This window comes from Mirounga angustirostris, unplaced genomic scaffold, assembly GCF_029215605.1.
Source record: "Mirounga angustirostris isolate CCGP_5_RB_7025 unplaced genomic scaffold, mMirAng1.0.hap1 SCAF_3, whole genome shotgun sequence".
NCBI lineage: Eukaryota > Metazoa > Chordata > Mammalia > Carnivora > Phocidae > Mirounga > Mirounga angustirostris.
Genome location: NW_026991711.1, coordinates 73108592 through 73131891, shown reverse-complemented (window position 1 = coordinate 73131891; position 23300 = coordinate 73108592). Strand labels below are relative to the sequence as shown.

Sequence of the window (23300 nt, the reverse complement as noted above, 5' to 3'; positions counted from 1 at the left end):
TCCTGGGGATGCGGAGCCAGTGTCTCTGTGTCTACACGTTAACTATAGCCTATTTCACACTATGTGTCAACCACCTTATACGCGCAGTCTCTCAAACTTGCACCTACCTAGCGAGGTAAGCTCCTTCTTCTCATTTGCTAGATGAGAACACTGAGGAGCTGAGATTAAATGAATTGCTCCAGGTCTTTCAGGCTGGTAAGTGGCAAGCACAGACCCCGGCCTGGTTGGTTCCATCCACCAGGCCATCCAGGTGGCCTCCCGCTAAATTAGTATCACGTGCGCCCCAGCATACATCAGTGCTCTTGTTGCAGAGTGGCAGGAAAGGAGGAGTGGAGGTCCGGCCAGCGTGCCGAGAGCCGATCACGTGGGCACAGCCGGCCCAGGTGAGTGATCACCACCACGTGATCCGGTGGTCTCTAAACAACCCACAGGTGCACAATCCAACGGCAGCAGTGAGCCTGTATTCCGCCTGTGATGCTTTCCCTGACCGCCTCTCTCGCACAGCTCCCTCCCCCTGCATGGCCTCCCATGGCCTCCGTCCACCTGGCTTTTGCTCCTTCCTAGCATTATCACCACCTAAAAGTAAATGATTTCTTCATTTTATTGTTAAGAGATAGCTGGCGACTTTGTCTTGGTAACTGATGGGTTCTGAACCCCTAGCACGGTGCCTGGCATGTAAGCAGATGCTAAATAAATCTTTGTTGAGCGAAAGGAAAAAAAAGTATCAGTATTTTGTGTATTGTGCCTGCCTCATATTCATTTAAATATTAAAGATAACATGAAGAGCTATCCCCCTGAGTGTCTACACTCTAGCTGGGGAGAAAGGCAGGGGCAAACTATTACCGAAAGCAAGCATTTACAATTACAAACGGAGTCATGAGGTCCCTGTCATGGAAGCATTCAAGCAGGGGCTTGATGACCATATTATAGAAGTGATTCCTATATCAGAAAAACACGGATAAGGACTTCCTGACTAAGGTTCTATGATTTGGGGTCAATGGGGGAGGAGACTATCGAGGGTATGGGGACTTGCATGACACAAGGTCATCGCATCCTTTGGAAGGACTTGTAGGTGAGAGGAGACGAGAACTTGTTTTCCTTACACATTCACTAACTCTCCGCAGGGTGAGCTTTGCTGCTGTGAGCACCCCCCTCTCCGCACAGCGCTCGCCTTTGTTAGCACAGGCTGGGACCCCAGGAGCAGGAAGAGAGCCCATGCTGTCCCGAGGGCAGGCAAGACCTGGAGGCTTGCACCATGGAGGAAGAAAAGGGGCACAGAAGGAAGGGGGCAAATCTGCAAAACTGCTCTGGGGTGTCGCTTCCCCGGGAGGGCTGGTGGTGGGAGGGTCGCAGTCATGGGTATGTGACTCAACACCTCCCATGACCTTAGACATTCTTGCAGAGTTGTGGGTGAGAGAAGACTTCCTAATAAAATCTCAGCAAAGATGTCCGTTATTTATTTTTTTCTTTTTTTTTTTTTAAAGATTTTATTTATTTATTTGGCAGAGAGAGACACAGCGAGAGAGGGAACACAAGTAGGGTGAGGGGCAGAGGGAGAAGCAGGCTTCCCGCCGAGCAGGGAGCCCGATGCGGGGCTCGATCCCAGGACCCTGAGCCGAAGGCAGTCGCTTAACGGACTGAGTCACCCAGGCGCCCCTATTTATTTTTTTTTCCAGCTGCCTCCACCCTCAGGACCTTGACACTGGACAACTGTGGCTTCCCTACATCAGAGTCTGAGCAACAGATGTTTCCCACATGACCTCTCCGCAACTAGTGGTCAGTTTTTGGGCAATTCAAGGAAGGGTTGTTGTTGGATACACCCTTAAAACTGAAAACTTTTGAGGAACAAAGCGAACGTACTGGTAGGAATTTGCAAAACAGCCCAACTTCAAAGCATGACGTGCAGGCGAGTCGTTAGGGTTCAAACGGAAATCTTGGAGCGCTCAGCACCTCCGCAGGTCACCCTTCTGGCTGGAGGCCTGCCCTTCTGCTGTGTGCGGGGAGGTGCTACGTCTTCAGGGGCTCCAGTGTACTCCGCACTTCAGCACCTCTCACCTTGGGTGATTTACAGCCCGTAGGCCCTGCGCCTACATGTTCAACTTTACTTCTAAAGAGCTTTTGTGTTGCCGTAGAAATTGCTAGCATCGTTCAGTGGAGATTTACACTGTAAAATGGCCAGAGCTTTCTAATAAGGACCCTGAGGAGTTGAAACCTTCCATTCAGCAGGCAGAGAAGAGAGATTTCAGAGAAGGAGCTCGCTTCCTGACTTCCTGGCCTGTGACCGGGCAGCAGTTCACTCTGCCATGTAACCTACACGGTTTTATCACTGAATAGGGACAAATGGAAGGTGTGAATTATGAAAGATGAAATCAGGCATTACAAAGAGGTGATCCAGAGCCTAGGTGTCATGCACACAGTAGGTGCTAGGTGGACTCTTGTTTACATGACTACATGGGAGAGAGAACTACCAATCACTGGAACGGGCCTGGGTATTCAAGTGCTTAAGGCGACTTGGAAACTGTATACTTCAGATGCAGCTTAGATATCCCACTCTCACTTTTTAAATGTTGACTTAAGATACTCATTCTTTATATAAAGTGCCAAGGTAACTGCAACTCTGTTTAAGCTTTCAAATTCCAAATTAGTTAAGTCTGAATTAATGGGACCTTGATGTATTATCGCATGGGTGCTTTCGGCATGATGTACAGGCTGAAGTACCCTTAGCAGCTGAAATTCAGGTTTGTTAACTTCAAATTTAAACCATCTGCTTATCTGACTAAGGCTTCAAACACTTGAGGAATCATAAAGCAACAGCCTGCTTCAATATACAAAAAGAATGGAAACCAAGGTTGGAAGTTACAGCAATAGAATCTACAGACCACATTGTCTTTTCGTGAGAAAGCGCAGTAGCTGGTTGGGAGTGTGAGGGCACAGGATCCTGAGAGAATAAACCCTCTAAGTCCTCCGGATTCCCGTCTTTCCACCCACAAGGCCTCCCTAAGCAGCACCAGAGACCCTCTCGTTCTGCTGACCAGCTCAAAAATAAGTGGAGCATATAATTGTCCACACCTGTGCGGGCTGTGCAGAGTGACTTCTGTCCAAAGACGACAGTGCGGAGGGAAGAGCAAGCAACTTTACTGTGGAGACACCCGACACACACTCTACTTAGGCCAGGTGGACAAGGTCAACACCAACAGCCACAGGTCATGCTGATGGTAGGCAGCCTTGCTGTACATGAGGGGAATGGCACTTTACCTGCAAACGCATCACCCCAGTCTAATCATGAGGGGGGAAGAGCAGACAAATTCCAATAGAGGGCATCCTACAACATCCCCGACCAGTGCTCAACATTGTCAAGGTCCTCCTCAGGAAGGGAAGTCTGAGAAAATGGCCCTGGCATGGGGAGCCCAAGGAGGCGTAACTAGATGTAATGTGGCATCCTGGAGGAGATCCTGGGACAGAAAGGACACCAGGCCTACATTCTCCCTCTAGAATACCCGGGCTCTTCAGAAGATATAGAATCTCTGATATTTAATGTCCAATTTTAAAAACTGCTAGAGACAGTGATAATCAAGCACCTACCTGCAAGTTTTTCTTCTTCCTAGTATGCATCCATGACCATAAAAGTATAGTTTAATAAAACCTTTTAAAAGAGAGGAAAAAAAAGGGCTAGCCCCAGGAGGTTTGTGAAGATTTCCCAAAGAGAGGTAACGCCACTTGAGCCAGGTCAGCCCGCGTAGGCACAGGCGTGGTGGCAGTTCTTAAATGAGGCAAGGAGTGGGGAGGAGAAGTTACGTAAGAGATGGGGGTGGGGGCAGATGGTGAGGGGACTTTCCTGCAGCGCCAAGATCCCTCAACAGTGAAATGCCCGGAGCAATGACCAGAGTTAGGGTTTGTTTTTGTTTTTGTTTTTTTAAGATTTTATTTATTTATTTGACACAGAGAGAGAGAGAGAGACAGTGAGAGAGGGAACACAAGCAGGGGGAGTGGGAGAGGGAGAAGCAGGCTTCCCACCGAGCAGGGAGCCCGATGCGGGGCTCGATCCCTGGACCCTGGGATCATGACCTGAGTCGAAGTCAGGCGTGCAACGACTGAGCCACCCAGGCGCCCCTAAAGTTAGGGTTTAGAAAGGCTGCCGATAAGAGTTCAGAGTGAGAGAGAGTGGAGATAGATAAGCGCGTGAGAAAACACAGAGTCGGGGTGCAGAAGTGAGGTTGGGTGCCTTCAGTCTGCAGACTGTGGGAGCCACAGCACCAGGGCATGAGCGGCCTTCAGAATTGCAAGGTGGCATCAGACGGGACTTACAACTCTGAGGGTACTTAGGTCAGAGCCATATAAAGGCAGATAGAGGCCTGTGGAGATTCACCCTCACACGGAGGGGAATTCTCTCGAAAGCGGGGAGTATGGGCCGGAGAAAGCTAGATGGGCAGCGTTCAAGCTACGCCTCCCACCCCATATGGCACACCCTGGCCACGCACAGAAGGGCGACTACAGGCGTGTGTGGAAGCAGGACTGAGGGTGTGGGCAGCCTGCTGGGCCATGAACAAACATAAAGATCACGTACTGAGTCAACGTCTGCTGCTTCAGAAAAGAGACAATATCACTAGTATGGAAGGATGACTTTTATTTCCATCCTAAATGATGATCACACCATTATTTAAACACATTTGAAAAATCCTGAAATAATTTAAACCGAAGGCACAGAACAAATCAAAATATTTGAACTATTTACGTTAAGATGAGAAAATTCAAATATTTCAACAGTAACAATAAATTATGAACAAGTTTCCATCACCAAATATCATTCTGACCAAAAACTATCATGTTTTGTAATAAAACCAAATTAGCTTAAGCTGAGTCTGAGATTTCCATGATAAAAATAAAGTCGAAAAAAGTGTCTTCTTTCAAAATACTCATTTTATCCCCAGGTTCAATGTAAGTATTTTATATACAACAAAGTAGCCATTGGGATATTTGTTGATGGATGGCCACGCCCCAAGAAATGATACATTCTTACAAAATGTTTAAAAAAATAGCAAAGTAGGATATAAAATTTCTATTTGGGGAGCAGGAAAAAAAAAACTTGTTCCACATCAATTAGAATATCAAAGCATTTCAATACCAAATTGCTTCAAAAGCCAATCACGTAACAGTAATATACTGTATGGGGCATTCCACTGCATCTTGGTTATATATGTTGGCCGTACAGTGTAGCTAAGGGGTTGGACAAATCAGTAGCAATTACTATTGCCATTTCTTATTTATTCAAAAGCGGTATGTTTAAAAAAAAAAAAAAATCACTAAAAAACTAACAGGAATAATCGGTGACATGCTGCAGACACAATAAGCCCCAGCAATACAACTGCCAGTTTGAAAACAAAGTGGTCATGCTTCATAATATACTGTAGTGTTTTGGAAATACATTCTCTGATAATCAATACCATTTATTACAGAGGGCACTTGTCAAGGAGCTCAGATTCTGAACTAGGTTTCTAAGTGAAACTCTTTTCAAGTATGCGTAACATTAAGAAGGTAAAGAAATTTTGATTTTATTCGCTTCTTTATGCGTTCTTCCAAGGGACAATCAAGTGGAATGAAGGACTAACAAAATGGGCTGGCTGTAGTTTTCAAAAGCATTTAGAAAAATAAGAAATAGCCTCGTGACCAAGAACTGACTGAAAGATATTAACATCTAAAACCTACTATTTTAGATAAAAATCCAGGACTTTCCAGTCTTTTTCTTGAAATAATTAAGTTCACAAGAAATAATGGGGAAAAAATAAGGATTTCTAGAACACTGAAGGCTCTTCTCGGAATGAAATAAAAAAAGTACACCTTCTCCTACACTGAGCCGCGATATAGGTGAATGTGTGTGGAATAGCAACACGGTTTTATCTTTAGTTTAACTACAGAAATCACAAAAAGCATGTCCAGCCAAGACTGCTGATAAGTACAATACAGACTCTAGAAAATGAATTTTAGCAAAATCTGCTTCAAAATTTCCCTGCATAACAAAACATTCCTTTGGAAAGGAATCTTTAATGCTTCTGGACTTCTGCAAGCAAGTGTGGCTTTTACCATCTCCAGCACTAAACTATAATTACCTCCCAAATGCCTCTGTCAATGGAAAACGTGACCTTTGATTATCTAGTATTCTAATTAATGGTACATTATTTTTTAAAAAGCTCTTTAGTAGTGTCAGACTTCCTTAAGAAATTAAAGGGGACACCAAACAGTCAGAAATACCACTTTATAAACAGTATGAAGTTCTGAAACGTTGGCACTGATGGGGAGAAAACGGGAAAGGGCTACAGCTAAACGAAGATGTATCCATTCGTGGCACTGGCCGCAACAGGGGCAGCGAGGGCCACAGCCATGGGCTCCACCAGCTCCCGCGCTCGGGCACCCGGCTCACTCTGTGATTCGGCCGGGAAAACCAAGGACCACCCCAAGCCCTCTAAGCCAGCTGGCTGGACCGCAGCCCGCGCGCACTTCTTTCATTATTTTAGGTCACATTCTGACAACGGAGAGTCTGAATTTTGAAAACACGAGCTTATAAGGGTTAGTGGAAGACCAAGCTCAAAGAAACGTGGCTAACTGGAGGAAAGCCGTTTTACTAATAACAAAAGGACAATCTCAGTGGTTTTGGGCCCTGCAAACATCAGCTGTGTCTGTAGCTCCTAAGCAGAAACACAATCCAACGAAAGGGGTTTCTTTCCAAAGCCTAAAAAAGGAAGATGTTCGACTCACAACCGATTTCAAATCCTACACCAGGCTTCCAGGCCAGCAGGTAACTGTCAGAGTGACTTTGTTCCTCTGCTCCTTCAACATGGGAACTAGTGCGGAGTGGCTCATGCCCACCGTTGACAGGCCGTTGACGGCTACGATCATATCTCCACATCTGGCCAAAGACAAACAGAAATGGACTGTTAACTATCTTCATGCGATTAGAAAACATTATCCTAATGGAGATTTGTCTAGCATGAAATTCACAGTTTCACTTAATCATCAGCTGTCAATGGTGAGGGTGTATTTTCTACTTTGCAAGACATCTGGGGCTATTTTTAAGCAGCAAGATAGTCAAAGTGATGCTTCAGTAGAGATCTGGCCGGCACATTGTTTCTGTAAAGGGCCAGTTAGTAAACAAGTATTTCAGCCTTTGTGAACCGCATGGCCTCCATCACAATGACTCAACATCACCACTGTGGCTCACAGGCAGCCATGGAGGATGTGTAAGCAGATGAATGCAGCCATGTTCCGGGAAAACTTGATTGACGAGGAAGGACAAAGGCTGGGTTTGGAGCTGACCCCTGGTCAAGATTGTGTCCATCACAATAAACATAAATCACATTATCTGATTATCACAAGACTCACTTTAATCTTCCATCATAATAAGCAGGAGTCCCCAAGACGATGGTTTTAATGAAGAAAGGCTGATTGGTGTGGTTCTCTTCATATCCACCAACAATACTAAAGCCCCAACTTCCCAAGTAGCTTCTTCGTAAAACGATATCATGGCAGCTATGAAGGGCACTACAACGAACACAAAGATCCAGAACTAGTTAGTGTGGAGGCCTTTACACCCTGTTCACCTTTGTTGTTGTAACTCCATACTGATCACTGCGGGGAAACGAAAAAGGGCTACTTTATTTCCTTCTGAACACATTACTCTGACAACCCATTTTCTAGCACAGACTCAGTCCAAGGTAGACTGGAATTTCTCCAACATTTTCCGGTCTTCTTTTCCCAAGTGAACACACACACACACACACACACACAGAGCTAAACACACCTGGTTACAGGTTACACCACAGAAAGTCGTATAAAATGATTCTGTGCCTACGTTTGCCCCCTGCACTGTCAACAATGTCCTCAATTTGGATATCCGTCTGTATCTACAGAGTTTGTATCTACAAAACAGTGGTACAGAAGGGATCCAGTCTGGCTAATCTCAGCACTCAAATGAAAGAAAGATAGAAAACTTTCTTTTTAATCTATGCGAGGAGTTATTTGTTGTTCTTTCCTCCTTCCCTTAAAATGCACTCATTTTAAGGGAGACGATTGACAAAATAGAGAACTCAATCTAGAAAACACTAATGAAAATCACCTCTTCCTTTCCCCCTTCCCTTTTTTATTTTTAACCAGGGACACTGAGACGCTTCAGTTAAAATGCCACTGTCAGTTGGAGGATGTGACACGTTAGAGCTTGATGAATAAAAACTTAAAAATAAAAATAGAAAAAAAACCCCACCTAAATGATATAGAAAAAATATCTCTTTATATGAAAGAAGTATCTTTCATTTTTAGATGAAATTGGATCTAGTCATCTAAGGCAAGGTTTCCTGCTTTTAATCTATTAAAAAGATTTCTTAATAAAGCCAATTCTGTAAGCGATATATGAAATGCTAGAACTTTTAATCTGGTCCAGTTTCTTAGCTCACCAGTAAGAAAGGGCTTTTAAAAAGGCTTCTGGCATAGAGCAGGGTCAAAGGCATCAGCCTGGTATTTTAGAGACGATATAGGTTATTTTCATGATTCTGAATCTTCTGCAAAAAACAATCAAAACAACACAACACAAAACAAGTAACTGTTTTGTCTGGTACGGCCCTAGCCAACTGCAGAGGAAGAACCTCCCTTTTCAGAAAGAGCAGAGCTGCTACCGTATGTGATGTGAAACCTGCTTAAAGGAGGTTTCTGACACGTGGCCCTTCTGACATGTGGTTGTGAATACAGGTCTGCACACAACAGAAGACCCCCAAGACTCCACAGAATAGTGACCGTTGACTGACAGATACTCTTTTGATACGGGTGGACCCCAAAATTGATTTTATTCTCCTGTGTATTTTTCATCTGAAATATTCATTAGTCTTCCTGGTACACCCGAAAATGCTCTGAAGACAAGAGGTAAAGTGCTGACTGCAAAGCTAGCCTGGAAGACGAGGTAATGAGAACCAGAGAGGGAGCCCCAGCGCGGCACAGCGCCAGGGTCTGCCTGGCCACCAGCAGCGGTGCGCATGTGCGCGGCCACTGCGCAGCAGGGGAGACCACTTCTCACCCACTGGTGTGGGAGGGGGCCTTCCTGACACGCTAGGTTTCAAGGGACAGGTCAATGTATTGGGCTGCGTACTTAACAAGATAAATGAGTTCCCTCTGATGGCTGACACCTCACCATTAGGTAGCACGTCTGCAGTTTCTTAGCAACCATTTGAATCGATCCCTACAGGTCCCTGAGACATGAAGTCTATTACAGTTTTAGGCCTTTTTAGTCTTTTTCAACCAAGAGGACAAGTCAGAAAGTTAGATGACTGACAAATGAATTCCACTCATCCTTGCTTTCTCTGCTATTCTTTATGTGAAAGTACTTTTCTTTAGTAAATCATATAGAACTATACAACTGCTAGTTATTACAAATTACATCCAAATGAAGCTATATGGCTCAGAAACTGGCATTCCTACTGTGTATTTTTATTTTAAAAAATCAGTCATTTTCATACTTGGCTCAAGAGTCAAAATGTTTCATCATAGTTCAGTTTTAGGATTCCTCTACACATTAAGAATCTAAAGTGATCTGGAAACAAAGACAGTAATACACATTCTTCCTATCTCAATACCAAATTACACAACCCTCAGGAGGTTGCACTTTCAGGACCAGACAATGACCAATTGTAGAATGTCTTGGCAGGTGACAGTCCCGAAGCAGTGAACTCTTCACTAAGGTGGTGAGGGGCACCTATTCTTGAACACCAATGGTTTGGCTTAAACGTCCAATAAAAACCGAGTTTTACATCCTGCCTTTTTAGGGAGAGTTAAAAAGATTAAGAAAGGGGTTTTGGAAAAGCTTCTGGAGTAGGGAAAGGCCCCACACTTTGACCTGGTTTTTCTGGTGAAAAGTGCACATGAAGTCTAAGCACGTATCAGAATGCATGGTGGTAAATGACAGCTTTTCTAAAGCAAGAGACTGCACATGGCTGGTCCACTTGAGAACCGTAATAGGAATGGACAGAACGGCTTTATTCATTTTTACAAACAGATACAATAAGTCTTCTTAGCCTAGTTCTTATTATTAAACTTACCTTAACTTACCTTTATTTTTTAAGAATGTTTTAATTTTTTAAAAATTAAAAAAAAATTTTTTTTTTTAAAAATTCACGACCCTGAGATCAAGACCTGGGCTGAGATCCAGAGTTGGATGCTTAACTGACTGATCCACCTAGGCACCCCTTAAATTTACCTTTTAAAATATAATATTCTAAGAAAAAAATACCATTTTCTTTTGTAACTTGATACGCCATTGCCACTTTTATCTCTGACCAGGGCCTTTTTCCCCCCTGGATGAGTGAATTTACCGTGTTACACACTGAGAAAGGTTGTCACTACGATTATTCCATGAAACCACCAAAACGTTGTCAGTACCTTGGAAGCCCAAGCCACATGACCCATGATGGGGACCAGGTGGCATCATATTCATTCTCACTGAAGGTGCCGGGCTGCTCTTCGGTGGCCTGGGATGCCTCCTCAACAGTCTGGACCTCAAGTGCTTTCAGGACAACAGCAGGGGATGCGGCACTGGCTTTCAGCATAGCAACGGCCTCACTATGACTTAAATTGGTCAAATCAATGCCATTGATATTCAGCAATATATCACCTGTCCAAATGAACAAGAAAAATGAGATGAGCTACCAAGTCATTATCTTCCCTGTACATCCTGTTATTTGTAATTTTTTCACTTCTCTGTCATTGTTACGATACCGAGGGAAAATCCAATTCATGGAAAACATTCCAAAACAACTCAAAACTTTAAGATAATTTCATCATATATAGGAAAAAGTGTAGCTTGAGGCACTGTGATTCGACAGGAAGTCCAAATCATTAGACCTAGTTTTGCTATGTGTAGGACCTGGGCATGTTCACTTCTCTTCTTTGGGCTTCAGTGATTTCTATAGTTCTTTTCTGCTCAAAAATTATTTGATCCTTTGCTCTTAGAAATGAATTTGTAATATATCCTGTCTTATAGTTACGCAGTTTTATACATAAAGATAGCCCTACATAGTTTGCTCAGCGCGAACATATAAGAATACTTAAAGAAAAGAGATCCTTGGGCCTACACAAAGAAATGAAACTTGTGATTTGAACATCTTCTCTTGCTTGAGGAAGAGAAAAAAGTGTTTGTTGCCCTGCCAAGTAATATAATAAAAAAAGGGCAATGAGGATTATATAAAAGGTTAGGAAGGAAAAGATTAGTTTTGTAGGTACCAAGAAAGTCTACGGAAAGTCCTTCTCTCCCAATTCATCACTGATTTTTCAGATTATGAAAACAAAACATTCTCATTGCAGAAAACCTGGAAAACAAATAAAATTACCCTAAATTCCACAATTGGGCAAATAACATTTAAAAAAAAAAATAGCCTTATGAAGGTATAATTCATTCCACTCATTTTAAAGTATACAATTTTTGGTTTCTAGTACAAACACATTGTTGTGTAACCGTCACACATCATTTTTAGATCCCTCCCCCCAAGAACCCTGTATTCATTAGCAGTCACTTCCCATCTCACTGCGCACCCCCCGCCCCCAGTCCTGAGCAAACTTGAACTATTCTACTTTATGTCTCTACAGATTTGCCTATTCTGGACATTTCATATAAATGCAACCAAACATGGTCTTTTGTGACTGGCTTCTTTCACTTAGCATAATCTTTTCAAGGTTTATCCATATAGTAGCTTGTGTTAATACTTCATTCCTTTTTTTTTTTAAATACTTCACCCCTTTTTATGGCCAAATAACATCCATTGCATGGACATAATAATACATTGTGTTGATCCATCCATCAGGTAGTGGACATATGGATGATTTCTACTTTTTGACTATTATGAAAAATAATGTATAAGTTTTTGGGTGAGATGTACATTTTCATCTCTCTAGGAACAGAATTGCTGGGTCATGTGGTGACCCTGTTTTTAACTTTTTGAGGAACCGCTAAACTATTACCCAAAACAGTTGGACCATTTTATGTTCCCACTGGCAATGTCTGAGAGTTTCAATTTCTCCACATCTTTGCTAATATTACAATATTACTGTCTTTTTTATTATGTTCATCCTACTGTGTATGAAGTGGTTTTGATGTGCATTTTCCTAATATCTAATGACACTGAGCATCTTTTCATGTGATTTTTGGCTGTTTGTGTATCTTCTTTGGAGTAATGTCTATTCAGATCCTTTGCTCATTTAAAAACTGGATTGTCTTTTTTATTACCGAATTGTAAGAATTCTTTATGTACTCTAGGGCGCCTGGGTGGCTCAGTCGGTTAAGCGACTGCCTTCGGCTCAGGTCATGATCCTGGAGTCCCTGGATCAAGTCCCGCATTGGGCTCCCTGCTCGGCGGGGAGCCTGCTTCTCCCTCTGACCCTCCCCCCTCTCATGTGCTCTCTCTCTCTCTCATTCTGTCTCAAATAAATGAATAAAATCTTAAAAAAAAAAAAAAAAGAATTCTTTATGTACTCTAGATAGGAGTCCTTTGTTAGATATAATGATTTGCAAATACATTCTTCCATTCTGTGGGTTATCTTTTCACTTTCACTATCTTTTTGCTTTCTTGTGGTGTCCTCGGTAGCACAAAAATTTGTGATTTTGATGAAGTCCAGTTTATCTATTTTCTTTTTTGTGTTGCATGTGTCTTGATGTCATATCTAAGAAAACCACCGACTAATCCATTACCTAATCCAAGGTCATGAGGATTTATGCTCGTGTTTTTCTAAAAGTCTTAGCTCTTACTTTTAGGTCTTGGATCCACTCTAAGTTAATTTTTATACATGATGGGAGGTAGGGATCCAACTTCATTCTTAGAAAAATAGCTTTTAAGACTCACTTTCCCATAGGAACAAACCAAGTGTATGGAGAATGCTCTTTTCACTACTACCACCCCTACCTCTACAAATTGTACAGTACTGGTGGGGGTAGGGGGGGCAGGGAATGTGAAATTATGAGTGAGTTAATCCCTAAAACTACGCCTTTTTATTAAGATTGTCTTCCACTCTACCTCTTCTGTGAGACCCCTCCTACATAGGTACTTTATCACATAAGTAACATCTGTTATTTTAGTGAGATAGTCCTTCAGAGTATCCAGTCTGCCAGGATATGGGAAGCGTTAATCTTTTAGAGGGTCTTTTCCAACATAAAATAACCCAATGATCTGAGTAAACATTAGAAAATAATGGAGACCTCATCAAACTGCAGCAACTTTCCTTCACATTAGGCCTTTTCCTAACCTTATAGAGGGGTTTACACTTACATATGGAAGGGACATTTTAAAGGATTAAAAAAAGTCCTGTTTAACAGCAAATTTTGTAGATACTTGTTATTTTTTAAAACATGAACTGAACGAAGGGAGAAGAGGTAGCGAAACTGGTCCTGACCCTATCTTACCTCGCTTGATGCGGCCATCACGAGCAAGGCAGCCATGAGGTGGCACACTGGTCACAAAGATGGGCAGTTCACCACTCTTACTTCCTCTGCCCCCAGCCACTGTCATTCCCAGGGACTCGTGTGGTTCCTTCTTTACAGTAATGTGTTTTTCTTGGCATGTAACACACTGGGTAAGATCCTAACACATGAGAGGAAAATTTATTGGATAATACATAATACATAGCTGAAGTAAAGTAAAGTAAACTGAAGGAAAAAGTACCATGGCAATGATAAAGTCATTTTTAAAATCACTTACTATATAAGTAATACACAGTTCTTCATGGTGCAAACACGACACCAAACACTGGGGATCACAATCTCAAACTTTGGACTGCTGTATTTTCATATGACTATTTATGGAACGGAAAAAACTCAGGACTGTTGACATATGGAAGTCAAAATAAAATAAGCACATCATTTGTATAATTATCTTGGGCTCCAAGATATGATCAATTCTACGAAAGTAAATAATGAATTTATTCTGAATGCATTCTGATTCTGAAGACAAGCCAATTAATTTTATTTCCATCTCTCTCTTCCATTCTTTGAAAGAAATGTTGACAGAATAGAACAAAAGTAAAGTGAGGATTTCATTAACTGCCAGAAAAAAGCTACAGATCTATCTTCTGTTTCTTAATCATGAGGATTATCAGAATGCTCAATCATGAAACAGGTGCAAATTGATCTTCAAAACCTTCATGGAAAGCTATAAGGATATGAAATAACTGAATTTTTTCATTAATGAAGAGAAAAAATTCCCAACAAACTATGCTCTCAGGAAAAAGCAATTTTTACTGACAGTTATTGTTGCTACTTATGGAGACACTCCTAGAAGAAAAGGAGAATTTAAAACATCACCTTTCTTTTTAATTAGAATGCAATAAAAAACAAGGTGTACATATGCAATATCAACATTAAAACAGCAATAGTAACTATCATGTATTGAAGATTTACTATATGTGTAAAGCGAATGGCTTTACATGCATTATTTCATTTTAATCTTCACAATGGTCCTGAATGTAAATCCTATTGTTGGCCCCATTTTACAGATGAGGGAACAGCCTTAGAAAGGCTGTTTTGTGATTTGCCCCACACTATACAGCTATATGTGACTACACTCGGATTTGAACTGATTCAAGTTAAAAAAATTATATACGCACGCATATATAGTATGTGTATATACATGTATTCATATATGGTTTCTGTATGTGCATACAGCACGATCCACTACGTATATACTGGTTATATGCATCCACACTACAAGGGCACTAACCCCTTAAATGTAACATGGAAGTTAATGTCTCAAAAGGTTCCTAACACTTATCAACTATAAGAGCATATTACAGATAATAACTATTAACACGATTAACAATATCAACAATAGAACTAGATGAATTCTATTTATAGAACTATAACATTTCCTTTAGTGACACTACTTCAGAGCGGACAGGTACCTGTCTGTTAATCAAGCCCTGGAGCTGCAGGTGCACCTGCTCTTCTCTGGTCCTGGAACCTATACTCTTAAAATTTTATTAAGGGAACTACTTATAGTCAACAGCCTAGAGTTCCTAGAATTTTGACCTCATAGAAAACCTGTAAACAGCTAAAGGCGGTATGCTAGCCTTATGACATCTATGTTAGCATCCTTCAAAATTGGGCAAGACCCACGTTATTATGAAGACAATCCAGGTAAACTCAGTGGTGAGTACATTTATTTCAACAGTTTTGGCTGTCAGGTATTTAATCAATTAGAGGTGGTTGTTTTATTCCTCTATATGGCTGAGATGTATGCATCTTAGCCAAACTTCACAGATTACACTTGGTACACTTCACGGAAACTTCTAAGGGCTAAACACTGTATGAATGTTTATCCAAGCAGTTATGCAGAGGCTTAGTAGTAGACTAACGTGCACTTTAATTTTTAACAATGATTATCCTCTGAACAGGCTCTTTTGGTGAATCTGTGTTTGTTTTCCCTAGGAGACCTTTACTTTTCTAAATCAGGACTTGGCATAACAAATGCTATATGTTAACATTAAATTGTTAAATTAATGCTTAAAAGTACATTTCATGTGGTTGTTCCAACCAATCAGGTTTGTAGAGTACCTAGAATAAGAATTCAGCATTGCTATTTAAAACACTGCCACATAAAATTAAAGAATAAGAATTAGTAAAAAGAAAAATATATGTGCCTAAAACAAATAAAATGAGATAAACAGTTCTCTATATGAATGTTGAAATGATTAGTTTTTAAAATGTCTTAAAATTATAGTGTCTTCGGACACCCGTATTTCAAATTACTGTAGAATTCATTGATATAAAAGATTCAATGATCAACTTTTGCCTTACATTATAATTCTTTAGGAATATGTATATATACGTAACTTGCAAAGCAAGGACCAGCTATATGAACAACTCCTATTCAAATTCCTTTTCGAAACAATAACTGCTTTTCATAGCCATCATTGTGAAAGGAAAATTAGAGGTTTCCTTCACACATTTCATCTTCTGTTCAAAAATAAGAACAAGTTTGTGGTTATAATTTCTTAGAAGTATTAAGTGAACCAAAGACCAGTGACAAGTCTATACTTCAGCTCAGAAAACCAGATAAACCCAATGGGCCGAAAACACTTGTGCCTTTAAGCGATGCTTTCTTGGGCACCTGTGACATTCCAGAGGTACTCTCTCAAATTGTACTTACATTAAGAATCCACTTTAAGCTAAATATGAGCTTCTAAAGTCATTCTCCTTAAGTAAAATTAAATTGCTTTACTACATAAAAACTTATTTATTGGTCTACTTAAAAACTATAGGAAGTTTCCTGTGTGCAATTTTCACACAGTTGGTAAACAGCATTGTTTTAAAATGTCTGGCCTAGTGGAAGTTGAGTTCAAATGAAAGATCAAATGAAGGAAATAATACTGAGAACACAGTAAAGTACCCCTGTTTTTTGATTTCTACTGATTTCTACATCTGAAGTGAGACAGCATCAAAATTCTTAGCATAGATAAATGACCCAGGATTATATTATAAAAGTAGTGCAATAGTAAAGATGCAGCAAAAAGCTCAACATAAGGGAATTTAAAATGATTTAGGGTAGTATTCCTATAAGCTATAACGTAAAGAGAAATGCTTTACATGCTTTGCATGTACCCTATCAGAATGTATGATTTATGCTTAATATTCACATAGAGAATTCTGTTGTTGTGGGCAACCTGCCCAACTGCTAAGTATGGACTTGTCGATCATTGTCTTCGTTATGCTTTTTCAATCACATAACCAATTGTTGCATTTGAATGAGCAAACCAAGATAAATCCCACTTTAAAGGAGGACCAAACAAAGAAGTTCTTCTAGAAGACCAAATACTTCTCATCCATCACCTGGCAGAGGGAACTTCTTATTAAGAAACCACCCCTACTGGCTGAGGAACTGAGACCGTACAGTGACTCCCCAGGCAGCCCAATCCACATTTCACCTCCCAAACACTTGAGTGCACCTTTTCCAACAGAGTAACAGCCCTCATTTAAATCTTACCAGCTTGTAACAAGGACCCTTGAGGGTAGATGAATGAAAACATGCAAACACAACGCCTCACCTTATGTGAGCTGGGTCTGTTGTTATACAGCGGCTGTGCATGATGCTGGCTGCTACTCTGAGCTCCTGCGTCTCGGACAGGGTTACCAGGCTGGGATTTCCCTGGTCTAGCAATTGTTAAATCCACCCTCTCTCCACTAGCCTAGAGAAAACACACATACATAACCACCAGTCATTAATAATGCTTCTCACTTAGAAAATTATAGGGAGTGTAATTTTCAGTGCACTTTCATCACTGTACCAGAGCCTCACCTGAGTGGTGACTGCAGGCACCTGCTGGGTGTGGGCGGGGAGGGAGTTCATTTCAGGAGCTTTAAAACTTCTGCAGTTAAAACACCCCCACACAGGCCTCTTGGGTAGGCCTTGCCTAACCCTGGAAATACCAAGGACATAAACAAAGCAAAGCAGTCAAAGGGTAACTGAAGGGTAACTGTCTTTCCGTACTTCTTTCCCCTGCAAGACTGACCTTGGCACTGAGAGAAAGAGAGCAAAGGAAAGAAGATAAAAGGAAGAACTGATTCAAAACTGGATTAGAACCCTTTGTGACTTCTGAAATAAATTCCAGAGTGGCTGCTTTGAGAGTGATAATCAATGAAACTATGTACAGCTTTGTTTCTGCTTGCTACAGGTTTAAATTAAAAATAGGATATCAGCTTAAACAGTCCTGAAAAGAATGATAACAAAGGTCCTGTAAAAGGAGATTAGTATTTATATACACTGCATACTGTGTGCGTATATATATCACACGCGTGCACACACACATAAATGTTATGTTAAATTATTTTAGAGGTTATGACTACCACCTTGAATTTAGAGGTCCATTATCTGTATTTATAGATCTATATCTGAAACACAGACTCACATCTATTGTATTTTTTAAAGCTATTTTATCTTTGCTTTTAATGTACAGCCCTGATCTATTTGATGCTGATTCTTGGTCATGACTACAAGTTCTCAAGTCTACTATTATTCCTACCGTAAAATCTGACAGCCTGCTTTCAAGAAGCTGTGGTGGAAAGTAGAACCCTCCCCCATGATTATAGTCAATACTGTTAAGAAAGCACTCCCTTTTCAGTTCTCAAGTTGGAAAATGAGTGAAAACCAATTTTTAAAAAAGATTTTATTTATTTATTTGAGAGAGAGAGAGAGAAAGAGCAGGGTGGAGGGACAGAGGGAGAGGGAGAAGGCAGCTCCCCGCTGAGCAAGGAGCCCAATGTGGGGCTCGATCCCAGGAGTGACCTGAGCCGAAGGCAGCCGCTTAACCGACTGAGCCACCCAGGGGCCCAAGTGATAACCAATCTTAAGGCCCTATTAAAAATCATTTACTTATTCAAGCATTTCATTAAACCAGTTTCAGATAATTCTTCAAAATAACTGAAAGAGTAACACTTCACATGTGGCCAGAGTCGGGGGACTTGATCTAACGGGTAAATGCCAAAGTAGAACATTTAGAATCCTGATATTTGAGATCCTGACACTTCCAATTATTAGATCACACAGTGTGAAGGGTGAGGAGCCCCTTTGTGATCTCATTTCAATGTACAGAATTGTTTGCTTTATTGCGTTAACACTCACCACCACCAAATACTCTATAATCAGTAATTCAGCTTTGTTGGAAGGCCGCTGCTTATGCAAACCCATTAACATTAACAAACAAATCCCTGATCTTTCTTGATTTCCTGAAAGACAAAACTCTGGGCATGTGATGGAAGTGGACATATAAGCTTTAAACGATGGTTCTACATTTCGGTTTAGGCTAGTTTTAAATAGACAGCACATCTAACACTTCAGGGTTTCAAATACAACAAAAGAATTCTGTTAAAGTCAAGATTTTGAAAAATGCAGGATGCCTAAATGACAATACCTGTATTTCATAAAAAAGTGGCATGCCCTATTGCTGGGAGTATATATTGGTATGATCTTTCTAGAGGGAAGTTTAGCAAAATGTCTTAAACTTGAAAACAAAACATTGAAGTCGGTCAACAGGGGAATGATGAAATAAGTTTTAGTACAACATGCCTACTATACAGCTCTATCACGATGAGTCTATTTTCAGGGTAAGAAGTCCACAACACTCCTGATGTAAAGAAAGGTTGGCAAACTGAGAATGTGCAAGATGCACGTGTCAGTATCTATGTAAATATGTACCTATTTATTTGCAGGCCTGTACAGAAAAATGTAACGATGTTCTCCAAAACATTAACGTCACTTTCTTATGAAGTTTAGATTGAATGTGATTTTAACTTTATTTTCTGTATTTTGTCTTCATTAGACATCCAGTACATGTTACTTTTAGAATCTAAAACAGTAAGATTTAGTTTTTTTCACAAAGAAACTTGAGCAATATATTTGATATTATATATATTATAAGGAATCTGTATCCTATTTTTTTAAACCTCAAGTCTGTGACATGAGACCAATGCCTGAATCTCCCTCCTAATGCAATATGGCTACTGGGTGTGTGTGGGGGTGTGTGTGTGCGTGCACGCGCGCAAGTGTGTGTGTATGTGTTCTTATGGTTATAATGAACCAAAAATTTGTGAAAAGGAGTAAGTTAAATGGGATTGAGATTGGGTTTTCTTACACAGTAGCTTAAATCTTGTTATTCAATTCTGTCTACTATACACATTTCTCAGTGACTATCAACCTACTTTAATTCCTGATGCTCGATTATGTTAATGCTTGATTTCCTTTATGTAAGAGTGTTTTCTTGTGTTTACTTAAAAAAACAAAACAAAAAACCACACACATCTTTGTTTCAACTTTATCACCGTAGGAGATACCCATATCGTTAAATGCTGTGGCAGGTTACAGAACCAGAAGATCTGCTCTGGATGATTTTCTACTTTATCTATATTAATGCTCTTATTGAAAAAAAATTTTTTTTCCAATAATAACAGTATATATACTGTTGAGAACACAAGTTACGATGTGTTTGAAATGCTCTGAATGCTTTATAAAAAAGGTGGGGCACCTGGGTGGCTCAGTTGGTTGAGCGACTGCCTTCGGCTCAGGTCATGATCCTGGAGTCCCGGGATCGAGTCCTGCATCGGGCTCCCCCTGCTCTGCAGGGAGTCTGCTTCTCCCTCTGACCCTCCTCCCTCTCATGCTCTCTGTCTCTCATTCTCTCTGTCTCAAAATAAATAAATAAAAATCTTAAAAAAAAAAAAAAAGGCACTATAAAGAGTTATTCTTAATAAAAAATTATTTTCCCCCACTTGGATGGAGCTGAAGCAGAGAGGGAAATCTTTGTAAGATTTACAAGTAAGTAAGTACTTGTAAGTACTTACAAGTAAGAACTTTGGAGCCACAGCTCCTTCAAGCTTCGCTTATCTCACCTGTTAAATGTGGACAGCCCCGTTTTTATGTCCGGGCCTAGGCGGAGCCCAGGGAGCAAATGAAAAACCCATGTGAAAATGTAGAGCCTTCACTGTATGTAAAGAGCAAGGCTGAACGTCCATAGGGATACAGTTTTCCAGAAAGGATTCTACCTGCAATGAAGTTATACTATTGTGCATTTTGAAGGATTTCGGAGCCATGTTTGGCTTCCCCATGAAATATCAAATATCCCGGGGACTCTCATGTTATGAAAACAGACATCGATATACGGTAATAAAGGCTGAGCATTTGGAAAGAACATCTGGCGTGTACCTGAATGATCTGGGCGGCAAGCTCAGGGGTCCCATGCTTCAGGTCATGTCCATTGATGGCGAGCACTCGGTCATTGCTGCTCAGCCTTCCGTCCTGTGCAGCCAGCCCCCCCTCCAACAGGTCAAGAATAAAAACGCCTGCCTCATCGGTCCTTCGTACGAGTTTAATGCCAAGCTGTTCACCAGAGTCCCGTTTGTGAAGGACCACGTGGAAGACCTCTTCCCGTGGAGAGCTCCCATCGGGGTGGCTGTACGTCCGGTTCCCAAAGCGCCTCTCTCGCAGCACGGTAAGGTGCAGCGTGGTGCAGGGCTGGGAGAGGGCGGCTCTGGCATAGTTGTGAGATACATTGCTGATGTTACAGTTGTTGACCTGGAAGACAAGAATTATGACCGAAGTGTGACGATCTTTTATTTTCTCAACTTGTAGAAATGTTTATATACTATTTCCAAAAGAAACTAACTTTGGAAAAGGACACACAGTCATTATTTACAAAGAAAAGCACTCCAAAGATGTTTTACAATACACAGTTCCTAAGCTTCACTCACAATGACTAGCATGAAGTAGAGAACGGCAGTTAGCATCTCAGGCTTCAGTGATAGTGTTGAATCAGAGTCCTTGGTTCTGCCACGTGCTAGTGGGACGGATGTCTGAGTGTCCCCTCAGAGGTAAGATGGGTTTACTCTCCACTTCACGGGACCAGGAGGAGAATGCAGAGACAGCAACAGCATATGGCAAGGGCTAATAAAATACTAGTTCTAGTAGAACAGAAACTGAAGTTCTATTGGATTGAAGTGGCTTTTCCAAATGAAAAACACTTAAGCTGGAAAAAATACACTGAGTTTTATTTTAAGGACATTCCAGATACACAACCTGATCTCAGATCAGTGATTTTTTACTTCAAAGAAAAGCAGGTAATTACAGTTTCACTCTTAAGTGTTCAGCACTCAAGTGTAATATCTAATACAATAAACGTAACTCAGTACTCACAGAACATTTATTTACTAAACCTTATGGCCCTGAAATGAGTACAGTGACTGACCTTGGACATGTAACATCACTAAGAAAATACACCCAGCTTCCATTATTCATCTAGTCAGAGGAAGGGGTTGGCACAATTCTTAGTATTTATCACAATTAGAATTCCTCTCTTCATCTGTCTGAAACAACAGTGAGGGGGAAATCAACATTCTCTGAGCATTGGTTATGTGGCAGGCTCTGGGTTAGGTGTTTGTGGTCACCCAAATCCTTCAATCTTTTTCACATGAATCTATGTTAAGGAAGGCCTTCCCCCTTCCTATTCATCTAGGGTTGACAGTTTTGAGCACTACTAACTTGAATTTTGTTGAGTTGGGCCTGTTGACATCTTTTAAAATTCAGGCATCAACTATCATAGCTATCACACACAGACTTGCTATTCTCCCAAGTTTGCAACATCTGTGCATTTGGTCGCCATCCAAATCCTTGATTAAAAAGTTGAATAACACAGGGTCAAGAACAGAACTTCAAGGTGGCTCCTAAAAAACCAGCCTGACATGGATCTGTTAGTCAAAACTCATCATTTCTGGTTATTCAGCTAAAAAGCCACTTATCTCTAGGGTTTTATATTTCTATCTTAAATTCTCATCTATCAAATGACTTTACAAACATCTGGCCGAAATCCAGCAATAGCCATGTGCAAGTATGTAGCTTCATATCATCTCTGTGATGTGGGTTGTGGAATATCCTACAATTAGAAGATTTTCCCTTCACAAATGTGTGGTTGCCAGTGAAACTCAGAGAAAGCAGAGACCAAATAAAATACTGTTGCTAGATTTTGTAAAAATAGCACCAACATAGTAAACTCTACCAAATCTTTAGCTAAATATATTTTGTACCAATGCAGTCAAGACATGACTGCAATTCTTTTCCTTCAAAACCAAAAGGGAATAAATCACTGACAACTCAGATCACACTGAAAATACCTACTCTTTTTTTTTTAAGTATTATGTATGTTAATTACCATACATTACATCATTAGTTTTTGATGTAGTGTCCCATGATTCATTGTTTGTGCATAACACCCAGTGCTCCATTCAGTACATGCCCTCCTCAATACCCATCACCAGGTTAACCCATCCTCCCAACCCCCTCCCCTCTAGAACCCTCAGTTTGTTTGAAAATACCTACTCTTAATAATGTTCTAAAATTTATATTATTTTTAATAGTGATATTGATGTAATCTCTTAGAGTATTTCTCTTCAAACTGCTCAAAATGCTGCACAGCAAAAGGCCCTGAGGGTATATGGTTCTCCTTTTCAAAGAAGTTATTTAATAGAATAACGTGTGTGTGTGTGTGTGTGTGTGTATCAGGTGGGAAAACCAAAGCTACACACTGTTACTGCATTTAGTTTGCTAAACTAAAAGCACAGGCTAGCTAGCTCTTTGGTCTGTAATTAAACCATTTTAATGACTCTAAGGTATTTTCAAATTGGCTCACAGTATTATTTATGCAGCTTATACGAAGTGGAAGATAAGCCGGCAGTAAAAAAACACCAAGTAGCCTTCTTTCCAAGTGTTTCCTTTTGAATGACCATAAATACTTCATATTTGGAC

At 40.6% G+C, this 23300-nt stretch overlaps 1 protein-coding gene across 6 annotated transcripts in view; it reads right to left on the bottom strand.

Annotated features, from left to right (window-relative positions):
* Positions 1-1792: 1792 nt before the first annotated feature.
* The window catches only part of LNX2 (ligand of numb-protein X 2), an 82503-nt gene continuing 60995 nt past the window's right edge, over positions 1793-23300 (bottom strand). For 5 of the 6 annotated variants that reach the window (XM_045869237.3, XM_045869238.3, XM_045869239.3 and 2 more), the window contains 6 exons: positions 20709-21077; positions 17059-17199; positions 13424-13601; positions 10414-10645; positions 7375-7533; positions 1793-6901 (listed from right to left, as the gene is read on the bottom strand). In XM_045869237.3, the coding sequence (XP_045725193.1) occupies positions 6766-6901; positions 7375-7533; positions 10414-10645; positions 13424-13601; positions 17059-17199; positions 20709-21077 (1215 nt within the window). In that variant the 3' untranslated portion in view covers positions 1793-6765. The remainder of the gene's footprint in view (positions 6902-7374; positions 7534-10413; positions 10646-13423; positions 13602-17058; positions 17200-20708; positions 21078-23300) is intronic. The other variant, XM_054506286.2, reaches the window with a different exon arrangement.